The following is an 11412-nucleotide window of genomic DNA, read 5'->3' as shown; positions in this document are numbered from 1 at the left end:
TGCTTTAATAAACCACCATTTTGCACCAACGACGTCTTAAGAATTCTTTCTTTAGTCGTCGGCTCCGAACCTCCTCACCCCACCGAACCTGACTTAGGTTCTGGGACTTCATCACTTTCATTCCCTCCTGAAGGAGAAAGGGTTCCCTCCGCTCACCTCAACTTGTCTTAACTATTAAATTCTTTCTGGTGCCGCTTTCTGTGGCTAGGCAGCCCAAGCTAAAGTAGGAGCAAACAGACATTTTATTAGTATTTTATTTATATTTTTGGAGAAGATCTACAGTTTCACGAGAAATGCTGATTTTTCTCAAGCAATAGAAAAAAGTTAAAAAAAAAAAAGAATCTGCTGTCTTAGAAGAACAAAACAAGTCTCTTCAGCAAGCACTGGGCCAATTCAGACTGAAGGAACCAGTGAAGCAGAAGTGACATACGGGAAGTTCAGATTTATCCCAGTTCCAGAATAATGCAAACATTTTCTTGTCTGGTTCTGTAAGGTTCCAAGCGGACCATCTCAGGGAAACGGGAACCATGTGGAAAAAGCCAGCCTCAGGGCGGGGGTTCGTCTGGTTCTGTGCGCGGGGGCGGCTCACTCTCCAGGAGGCTGCATCTGTTTACAGAACTCATCGAACTGCTGCTGCTCCAGTTCTGTCATGACTCTGTTGAGGGCATAGATCTGAAGCGGAGAAAAAGATCAGTTAGCGGGAGCGGCAGCTGCTCCACCTGTCCTCAGACGCCACAGGCTGTGGCGTTTGGAAATACCAGAAATGCAGCAGTGATGCAGGCGAGGGAGAAGGGCAGATGCTAATTCCATCTGGAGGATCAGTAGAGATGCGGTGGCTTGATCTGGCTTTTAAAGGGTCAGGAGGATTTGAACACACAAGAGACTGCGGAAGGGACAGGGGAGGTGACAGCCGGAGGGGTAGTATGATGAGACAAATAAAATGGAAAAGTACAGGATTAGTTCTGGAAACTTCAATGATGCCTATATGAAGGATATTAAAGAGTTCAGGGAGCTGGAGAAAGTGATAAGTGTGTTAGGAGCCTTAAATGCCATTCCATGACCTCTGGACTATGGCCAGACTCCAGAGAGCACATTAGTGCGCTAGGGACAACCTGATGGATCTGTGCTTGGGGAGAGATAACTGGAGACCATGTGAGAGATAAAGTGGAAGAAGAGATTGTAGGCCAGCTACAGGCATCATTACAACAGTCCAGGGAGGAGGCAGCAAGAATATGACGCAGGGTAGGCAGCGGGGGTGGAATGAAAACTGCAAGAGACATTCTCAGGTGAAAGGTATCTACCTCATTCCTCACCTTTCTGTATCCTTGTGGTATCAATCTGCCTACTAACGAGCAGAAACAGCAGAAAACTCCAATTTGTAGAAGGGAAAAATGAAGGAATGTGTTTCTGTGTAGATGATATAACTTGATTCGTTTAAGAAAAGACAAGGGGGGAAAAAAGAACCCGAGAAGTGAGACAAATAGAAAACACAAAATAAAGAGCAGAAAAGGCAACTGAATGTGCGAGGATCACCAACCCTGCGAGATGGTTCTTTGAAAATACTAAAAAGAAAATCCTGGGCACCTGGGTGGCTCAGTGGGTTAGGCCGCTGCCTTCAGCTCAGGTCATGATCTCAGGGTCCTGAGATCGAGTCCCGCATCGGGCTCTCTGCTCGGCAGGGAGCCTGCTTCCTCCTCTCTCTCTGCCTGCCTCTCTGCCTACTTGTGATCTCTCTCTGTCAAATAAATAAATAAAATCTTTTAAAAAAAAGAAAAAAAAAAAGAAAATCCTGCAAATCTCTGACATGATTCATCAAGACAAAAAGGTTGACATAAACAAACATTATTATAATCAAAAAGGAAGAATAATTACTGAAATAATGAGGATTAAATAAAAATATTATGAACTTTGTGTCAGTAAGTTTGAAAACCAAAATGAAAGGAATTGCTAGAAAGAGTAAAATGATCAAAACTGACTAAATAGAAAGTTTGAATGATCCTATAATCCCCGCCCCCATTTTTTTTTTTCTTACTGTGGTAAGATCCTATAATCTTTTTTTTTTTTTAAAAGATTTTATTTATTTATTTGACAGAGAGAGATCACAAGTAGGCAGAGAGGCAGGCAGAGAGAGAGAGAGAGAGATTGGAGGAAGCAGGCTCCCTGCTGAGCAGAGAGCCCGACATGGGACTCGATCCCAGGACCCTGAGATCATGACCTGAGCCGAAGGCAGCGGCTTAACCCACTGAGCCACCCAGGCGCCCCAAGATCCTATAATCTTTAAGGAAAAGGTGGATTCCACAGTGATGGAAACAGTTCCAAAAACGACAAATGATTATCAAAAAGCTAACACTGATGGTTAAAGTGGTTAACTTTTCTGTTATGTACATTTTACCATAATGAAAACACATAAACAAATAGATCTGAATAGTTTAAAAAAAGAAAAGAAGTTGAGTGAAGACAGCCAGTCATGGAATATGGTAACATATATGAAATTCAGAAACATGCCTGACTAGACAGCATATTGTTAGGCTGCAAAATATTATTTGGGGGTACACAGAGAAATACTAAATTAGTGCAGAACAGCAAGGGTATAATCAGCATAAAATCAAGGGACAAGGACACTGCTGGTGGGAACGGTTGGGGACAGGACCACAGTGGGGCCCAAGGAGCTTCCAAGTTACTGGCCACATTTTATTTTAGTTGGGTGGTACACAGGGTGTTGGTTTGGTTCATCTTCCTTAAGCTGTAAACATCATATATATGTGAATATACTTCTAATATATATGCATTAGAACCTCTGCATCATCCATTCATGCTTTACTAAGCATTTTAATCTGCATGTGACTGAACTGGGGACTGAGAGGGAAATTAAGTAGCTTCTTGGAGACCTCAAGATCCAGAAGCCAGGCTGGTGGAAGGGAAAACAGAATAAGCAGAGAAAGAAGAGACTTAAAAGGGGTCAGCAGGTCTGAGCCAAGGAATGAAAGACTTTCGGGAAGGAAAGGGTGTTCAACTGCGTCAAATGGAGGCCACGTGCGCCCTCTGTTCCATTTACTCCTCAAGATGCTCCCACTTATCTAACTTTCTGGACTGCAGCAACTATGTAGAACTGAATGGAAACCGTGTGTCTTCCTCCCCACAAGGGTCTTGTCACATTCCTATCTTAGGAGATCACATTCCAGGCAGCACAGATAAAGCCAACAGCAACAGCCCAAGGTCACTTGTGTTTTGCTCGCAGTCTGCCCCTCCATCCCTGAGGGGCTAGGCGTTCTGTGCTTCTAAGTGAGGATAATATCTTCTACGTCACAGAGTCACCTATTTTATATTTATATCTCCCTGCCTTATGCCAGGCACGACTTAGAAAGGTTGGGATGGGAGTAGTAACAATCAGCTTTGGTGTGAGGACACCTGTGGTCAAGCACATGCAAGCGGGCCCGTGCCAGGCAGTATTACATGGCAATATTCCAATATTGGATTCCAGTATTCCATGTTGGCACGTCACCATCAACACGATCAGTCCTTCCACCCAGAGTCCGCACAATCAAAGCAGGCCACCTGCTGGGAAGCCCGTGGTTCCTGCTGAGGACTGCTGCCATTTGCTGAGTGCTTTATGCACAGCATCTCTGTTCCTCCTAACAGTCTTTGAGGGAGATATCATTGCCCTTGTTTTGCAAGGGGGAACTGAGGCACTGAGGTGCAGAGAGATGAAGCATCCTGTCCGAGATCCCATGGGAAGAACTGGGGCTCATGACAAGCTGGAATTTGGAGTCAGACTAAGACATCTAACCTGTGGAACCTCATCAGAAGGATGCCATAAGGACACGGAGAATGTCCTCCGTGTTTATCCCTACAGTGTGCGCAAAGGACGGTTTCTTCAGGCTGTTTCTTACAACAACCCTCCAACTGCTCCCCAAAGTGCCATTATCGGGGGGCCTGCATCCAGGTGGCGAGGGAAAGGTGAAGGGAAGGGGAGAATGATTTGTTAGGATCCATGTCCACAGTTCTCAGATGGTCTGTCTTAATCCAAAGGTGGATTTCAGTTTATGGATTAACTCTGAACACACTATTCAGTTTACTTACTATACTGACTGTCTGCCTTTTGCACTGAACGCAAGTGCCACAAAGGCGGGGATTCTTCTCTGCCTTGTCCACTTGTGTATGTCAGGCTGGGCAATAGTGCTGGGTGCACAGTGGCTCAGTTTTATAGGTGGATCAAATCAACATAAATTTAAAGTCGGTCACTATCAAGGTAGAGAAGTGAGGAATAAGAACCCTCTTACACCGCTGATGAGACTGCACACTTGTACAATCCGTTTGACAGCAATCTGGCAATGTCTAGTAAAACTGAAATACACACGGTAAATCTCCTTCTAGTCATGTACGCTCCACGGAAATGCTAGCACAGTGCCAAAGGAGACATCGAAGTTTTTCACTACAGCGATGTTTGTAGTAGAAAAAAAACTGTAAATAATTTAAATGTTCATCACTGGAGGAAGGGGTAAATATACTAAAGTAGATTCATAAAATGGACCACTATATCTCTCTCTCTTTCCCCCTCTATGTTCATTTGTTTTCTTTTATTTTTTTTTCTTAAAAATTTTATTTATTTTTTTGACAGAGAGACACAGCGAGCGAGGAAACACAAGCAGGGGGAGTGGGAGAGAGAGAAGGTGGCTCCTCACCAAGCAGAGAGGCCGATGTGGGGCTCGATCCCAGGACTCTGGGATCATGACCTGAGCCAAAGGCAGACGCTTACGGCCTGAGCCACCCGGGCACCTCTTATTTGTTTAGTTTCTTAAACCAAGAAACAGACTCTCGAATACAGAGAACAAACTAATGGTTACCAGAAGGTGGGAGGGATGGGTGTGATGGGTGATGAGCACTGGGTGCCATATGCCGAGTCACTGTCTTGTACACCTGAAACTAATATTACACTGTACGTTAGCTAACTGGAATTTAAATGAAAACCTAAACAATAAAAATAAAACTGGGGCACCTGAGAGCTCAGTAAGTTAAATGTCTGACTTCAGCTCGAGTCATGATCGGTCCTGGGATGGAAGCCTGCGTGGGGCTCCCTACTCGATGGGGGGAGTCTGCTTCTCCCTCTGCCCCTCCCCTGCTTGTGCTCTCTCAAATAAATAAAATCTTTTAAAAATAAATAAATAAAAATAAAACAGATTACTATACACAGTGATGAGTAATAAACTAGATTATATTAATATGAATGGTTCTAAAAAACATATGTAAGCAAAATGTAAAATAAAACAGAATTAATGTAAAATTTTAAAACACAAAAGAATATTATATGTTACTCAAGGATATCTAATAATATATCTGAGTGTAAAAGCATAAAAAATTATAGTGGATGTCCACAGAGAGGGAAAAAGGGTGTAAGACAGGAAATGGACAAAGAGGACTTTAAATTCATATGTAATTTTTATTTATCTAAAAGGCTCCAGGTGAATATAACAAAATAGTAACACTACCAATCTGACATGCTGAGTACCCCAGTGTCTGTTCTAATATTTTGTTTTTCTGTATTTTTAAATTTCTCAAAAGGGAAACAAATAAAATGTCTAGAAAGAGGGAAGAATTTGCAGCAAGCTTTCTTCTGATAATAAATACTAAAATAAAAATACACATCTGGATGTGGAGCCACACGGGTAGCGTGGGCAGTTTAGCTTTTCATTCTGAAGTTGATCCCAATTGTTGACTGCACAAAGAAACAGGTTTGGTGGGTGTAGAGCTTGGGCCTCTACTGCTGGTTATGAGCAGCTACTCTCCAGGCCAATGCCTGAACATCTGCGCTAGGGGGTGTCCAACACTTTGGTTGTCTCACTCTGACCCCTCCCTTCCATGTCCCTTCTCTTTTTCCTTTCTTTCTTCCACAAAAGCTCTGCACCAGAAGTCATCTGGAGAGGGTCAGGGTTCAGACACTAACCTGGCATGGGACTCTGGGCTGTCACTTCATCATCCTGAACCTCACTGATCTCCTGGGAGAAGAGCTGTTATGCCGGGAGGCAGGTAGCACTCCCCCCCACAGCTCTCCCCTCTACTCCTCTAACTCCAGCATCATCTCCAGCAGACTACAGGTGTACAGGCCTCCTCCTTAATCTCACCTCTGCTCTTTGTCTTTGCTTCAGCTCCTGCTGGGCTGATTTCTGCTTGGCCTTCTCAACTCTGCTCACAGGTTCTTTAACTTTGGATTTTTCTTTCCGTGTTGGCTGATCCATGACTTGACTTCTGAACACTTGTTAGCTCTGACCTGGATGGTGCAGAAGAGACTGACTGATTAACAAAAGAAAGAAAGAAAGCAAAGCAAAGAAAAAGAATTTCCAGTCCCTCCCTTCACTAATCCGAGTTCAGCCCCCCTCCCTTGACAGTGAGGCAGAGTGGCCCCGTGGAAAGGGCGCTGGATTCGGTGGACGAGGACTGAACCCACCGCCATGACCTTGCTGGGTGTCGCTGGGCAAATTGTTTAAATACCTATTTTTCTAAAAAGAAATGAATAAAACTAACAGAAGGAAGGCAGTGCAGCAAACTTTCTCCCGATACTAAATACTAAGATACTTAAATACTAAACTAGAATCCCCTCTCCACCCTGAGCCTTAGTTTCGTGTCTGCAAAATGGGACAACAGCCCATTCCCTGGCGTGAGGACCAAGCGAGAGGGCCTGGCTGTTCTGTGAGGACCCGGCGGGGCGAGCCAGTCCCAGCCCCGGAGCGGGGCAGCGGGGAGGCCCGGGCCTCGCGCCGTCTCCGGCCTCAGGGCCAGGCCCTCCCACCTCCCGGCGGCCGGAGAGTTACCGCCCCGCTCCGCCGCGAGGCCCCAGCCTGCCCCCGCCCGGGCCCGCCCTCCGCCACAGCCCGCCCCGGGCCCAAGCCCGGCCCCAGGGGACGTTCCCCCGCCCGTCGCTGCCCTCTCCGGGTGCAAGATGGCGGCGGGCGACGGTCGGGAGTCGGCGCCGGCCCTCCCCGTCTCGGTACTCCGGGATTCCGCCGCGTCGCCGGCAAGGCCCCACGTGGGACACCCCGGCCTTCCCCTACCTTCGGGTCTGGAGTAGCGAGCCCACCGCGCCTCGGATTGGGCGGGGCCGGGGCTGTGACCCGGGGGCGGGGCCGGGAGGCGGGGCAGCGGCGGGAAACAGGCGCGCTCTGAGGCCCCGCCCCCTGGGGGGCTGCGCGTGCGCAGAAAACATCTCGACGGCTGTCTTTCCCGATCCTGGGCCCTGGGACTGGGGGTGTTTAACAGGGCATATTTTCTGGGGCAGCTGCTAGGCTTTGAAGGGTGAGATGGGAAACCTGGGATGAGAATTATAACATTCTGGGCCTCAGTTTCTTTCTTTCTTTTTTTTTTTTTATTTATTTGACAGAGAGAGAAATCACAAGTAGGCGGAGAGTCAGGCAGAGAGAGAGAGAGAGAAGCAGGCTCCCGCTGAGCAAAGAGCCCGATGCGGGGCTCGATCCTAGGACACTGAGATCATGACCTGAGCCGAAGGCAGCGGCTTAATCCACTGAGCCACCCAGGCGCCCCTGGGCCTCAGTTTCTTAATTCGAAAAGTAAGGATGGTGATTTGCGCCTTCTTGATCTACGAGCTTGTTAGGAGCACCAAGTGAATTCCTGCCGGCCACGGGACTTTGAAGAAGGATGTCAGGACAAATGTAAATAACCAGTATAAGTATAGAGAAACGTTCAGATTCACAGATAATAATACATCATTTTACAGTTACAGTTGTTTTACAATTAGAATTTTACAATTATTTTAAAATAATTTTTCAAATTAAAATAGTTGGCTATCGTTTTTCATTGATTAGAACAGGATTGAAGAAAATGGTAGGTAAATGCTTTGACAACAGAAATCTTGTTCAGTCTAATAATGATGATATAATAATAATAACAGGGACCTCTGGGTGGCTCAGTGGGTTAAGCCTCTGTCTTCGGCTCAGGTCATGATCTTGGGGTCCTGGCATCGAGCCCCCTACCTCTTTCTCTGCCTCCCTCTCTGCCTGCTTGTGATCTCTGTCAAATAAATAAATAAAATCTTTAAAAAATAATAACAATAGCTGCCTCTTTTCAGAGCCTATGACATTGCAAGCACAGTTCTTAGAGCTTCACATTTATTAACTCATTTATTCCTTTTGATAAATGCGTCCAGTAATGTACATGTGTAATAACATGTTATTATCCCCATCTTACAGATAAAGGAACAGAGGCACGGAGAAGTTAAATGACTTGTTCATGGTTACACAGCTAGTAAGTATCAGGGCAAGTACTTCTGCCAGGTTTCAGGCTAGGACAATGGCCTATCCAGGAGAGGACATGTCCTCCAGATCCCCTACTTTTCTGCTCCTCTAAGAATCAGGCAAGAATTGAAACAATTGATGGATGCTAAGCAGGAAGTTGTTCAATGGATACAGAGTTTCTGTTTTGTAAGATGAAAAAGTCCTAAAGATCTTTTGCACAAGAACATGCATACATTTAATACCACTGTACTGTACACTTAAATAAGGAGGGAAATTTTATATTACCCGTTTTTTAAACCACAAAAATTGAAAAAGCACAACATTTATTCAGCAATTCCACTTCTAAGTTATCCTAAGTATCAGAGATAGCATTAGTCTTTTTTTTTTTTAAAGATTTTATTTATTTATTTGACAGAGAAAGAAAGATCACAAGTAGGCAGACAGAGAATGGAAAGCGGACTTCCTGCCGAGCAGATAGCCGGATGTGGGGCTCGATCCCAGGACCCTGAGACCATGAACTGAGCCAAAGGCAGCGGCTTAACCCACTGAGCTACCCAGGCGCCCCAGAGATAGCACTATTTTTAAATGTAAAAAAAATTGCAAACAGGGGCGCCTGGGTGGCTCAGTGGGTTAAAGCCTCTGCCTTCGGCTCAGGTCATGATCCCAGGGTCCTGGGATCGAGCCCCACATCGGGCTCTCTGCTCGGCGGGGAGCCTGCTTCCTCCTCTCTCTCACTCTCTGCCTGCCTCTCTGCCTACTTGTGATCTCTGTCTGTCAAATAAATAAAATCTTTAAAAAAAAAAAAAACTGCAAACAACCAAAATAATTGTAACAGGGGTTGATTAAATAAACAATAGGATAGCTAACATGGGATTCTATGCAGCCATTAAAATGACATAGAAGAATATTTATTGACATAATAAAACATTTTTATTAAATGAAAAAGTTACAAAGAGGAACATACAACATAATCACAGTATTTGTCTCAAAAAAAGTATTCTATACATAAAGAAAAGAGGCTGTATGAAAACATAAATCCAGATTATTTTGAGAGCAGAGGGTATTTTCTTTTCTTTCTTTCTTTTTTTTTGAGAGAGAGAGGGAGATTGAGGAGCAGGGACAGACACAGAGGAAGAGGGAGAGAAAGAGAATCTTTTTTTTTTTTTAAAGATTTTATTTATTTATTTGACAGACAGAGATCACAAGGAGGCAGAGAAAGAGGGGAAAGCAGGCTCCTTGCTGAGCAGAGAGCCCAATGCGGGGCTTGATCCCAGGACCCTGAGATCATGGCTTGAGCCAAAGGCAGAGGCTTAATCCACTGAGCCACCCAGGAGCCCTGAAAGACAGAATCTTAAGCAGGCCATACCCAAGGTGGAGCCCAAAGAAGGGCTCCATCTCACAATCCTGAGATCATGACCTGAGCCAAAACTGAGAGTCAAATGCCTTAACTGACTGAGCTATCCAGGCACCCTAAGAGCAGAGGGGATTTTTATCTTCTTTGTGCCTTTCTGTATGTTACAAAATTTCTACAAAGAATACTTACACTTTAGCAAGATTTTTACTTTCTTTTAATTGAGGAACGTCTAACAAATATTATTTTAAGCTTCTATATTAATGTTGATTGGATTATTGTTAATACTAAAAATGGTCAGATTAGAATATACTATATTACAGCTGGAAACAGGGCAGGAACCTTGGAAGGCTTTAGAAAGCCAACTAAAACACACTGGATATAGGGTATGAAGGAGTGGAAAAGCCAAAGGAGAATATTTGGAAAAATAGTGGAGACACTTTTAGGAATGAAGGTATGCTGTGTTGGCTTGGGAAAAGATTGAGGTAGAGGGTGCGTGTGTCTGTAAAGAGAGAGTTAGTTTACACTTAGAGGTGGCAAGAAGTTGTCTAACTCCAGAAAGGTACAGGTGTGGAGACTCTGGTTTGGGATTCTTCATCAGGAAAGTGCTGTTGGAGTCTGGAGGGAGTGAAAGTCCCCCTCCTTGTTCTTCCTCTATGAGTTTATGGTATCTATCTATCTATCTATCTATCTATCTCTGTATCTATCTTTCTGTCTTTTTGTGACCATCAACAGACTTGGCCAGTGTGCACAATTCCCTACTTAGCTGAGCCAGAGTTTCCATTAGTATGACTATGGAATATTTTTACACTTGAGCTGTATACCAGACTAAGATTACTTTCACTTTATTGAACAACTTTTCCCTCCTAGAGTCCAAAATTCCTTTTTTTTTCCCATTCACTTAATTAATCATCTATTGTTAATTCTTCTGTTAATTTTGCCCCCAAATTTTCCATCTGGACTGTAAAACACCTCTTTTTTTTTTTTTTTAAGATTTTATTTATTTATTTGACAGAGAGAGATCACAGTAGACAGAGAGGCAGGCAGAGAGAGAGAGAGGGAAGCAGGCTCCCTGCTGAGCAGAGAGCCCGATGTGGGACTCGATCCCAGGACCCTGAGATCATGACCTGAGCCGAAGGCAGCGGCTTAATCCACTGAGCCACCCAGGTGCCCTGTAAAACACCTCTTGATCTGGTCACGTGAATCTGGTGATCTTTCAGGGTCTTTTTTTTTTTTTCTCGGAGACATCCTTCCTTGGGTCCACCCTCCTCTCTCCGTCCTGGCCTCACTGTCCCAACTGTTGTCCTAGGATTTCCCCTAACCACATTCTGGGGATTCCCATCTTACTCTCTGGTGCCAAATCCCCTGATCTTCCATTTGTGATTTATTCTCTCATTTTAGAAGAGCACATTCTCCAGTAACCTCCCCAGAAGGAGTTCATGGGAGGTAAATTTTTGAAACTTTGCTTGTCTAAAAATGGCTTTATTTTACTTTCACACTTGGCAGTTTGACAGGATACAGATTTCCAGATTGGAAATCATACTCAGAATTTTAAAGGCATTTTTCCATTGTTCTTTAGCTTCTCACGTGGCTAGACTCTGAAGAGGTCTGATTTAATCTGATTTCCATCACGTCCTCTATAATTTTTGTTTGTGAGTTTGTTTTCTGGAATTTTTTAGGATATATGTTTTTCCTTCATCTTTGGTGCTCCGAACCTTCATAATGATATGTCAAGGTAAGTTTTTTGTTCATTGTGCAAGGCACTCAGGAAATGTGTAGGCTTTGGGGAGATGATCTCTATGATAGATTTCCTTGTTT

General features: G+C 44.4%; 3 protein-coding genes across 7 annotated transcripts in view; 2 read left to right on the top strand and 1 right to left on the bottom strand.

Annotated features, from left to right (window-relative positions):
• Nucleotides 1-236: 236 nt before the first annotated feature.
• Nucleotides 237-7157, bottom strand: SVBP (small vasohibin binding protein). 4 transcript variants are annotated; one of them, XM_032302496.1, is made up of 3 exons: nt 7047-7157; nt 6120-6265; nt 237-672 (listed from the first exon to the last, which is right to left on the bottom strand). In XM_032302496.1, the coding sequence occupies exons 2-3, from the start codon at nt 6231-6233 to the stop codon at nt 586-588; spliced, it is 201 nt and encodes a 66-aa protein (XP_032158387.1). In that variant the 5' UTR covers nt 6234-6265; nt 7047-7157; the 3' UTR covers nt 237-585. The 4 variants fall into 4 exon arrangements, with proteins under 4 accessions (XP_032158387.1, XP_032158390.1, XP_032158389.1 ...); XM_032302499.1 differs by lacking the exon at nt 7047-7157 and adding an exon at nt 6919-7030; XM_032302498.1 differs by lacking the exon at nt 7047-7157 and adding an exon at nt 6674-6825.
• LOC116568219 (proline-rich protein HaeIII subfamily 1-like) lies at nt 6628-7158 on the top strand. Its single transcript, XM_032303740.1, has one exon. The coding sequence runs from the start codon at nt 6628-6630 to the stop codon at nt 7156-7158; it is 531 nt and encodes a 176-aa protein (XP_032159631.1).
• A 402-nt stretch (nt 7159-7560) lies between these two features.
• The window catches only part of ERMAP (erythroblast membrane associated protein (Scianna blood group)), a 32376-nt gene continuing 28524 nt past the window's right edge, over nt 7561-11412 (top strand). The window contains exons 1-2 of one of the 2 annotated variants that reach the window (XM_032302493.1): nt 7561-7661; nt 8199-8253. In XM_032302493.1, coding sequence (XP_032158384.1) covers nt 8239-8253 — 15 coding nt within the window. In that variant the 5' untranslated portion in view covers nt 7561-7661; nt 8199-8238. Of the gene's footprint in view, nt 7662-8198; nt 8254-10821; nt 11041-11412 lie in introns of those variants that run through there. The other variant, XM_032302494.1, reaches the window with a different exon arrangement.

Source organism: Mustela erminea, chromosome 10 (assembly GCF_009829155.1).
Source record: "Mustela erminea isolate mMusErm1 chromosome 10, mMusErm1.Pri, whole genome shotgun sequence".
NCBI classification, from domain to species: Eukaryota; Metazoa; Chordata; class Mammalia; order Carnivora; family Mustelidae; genus Mustela; species Mustela erminea.
Note: the sequence above shows the minus strand (reverse complement) of the source record. Positions and strands in the feature narration are given on the sequence as shown.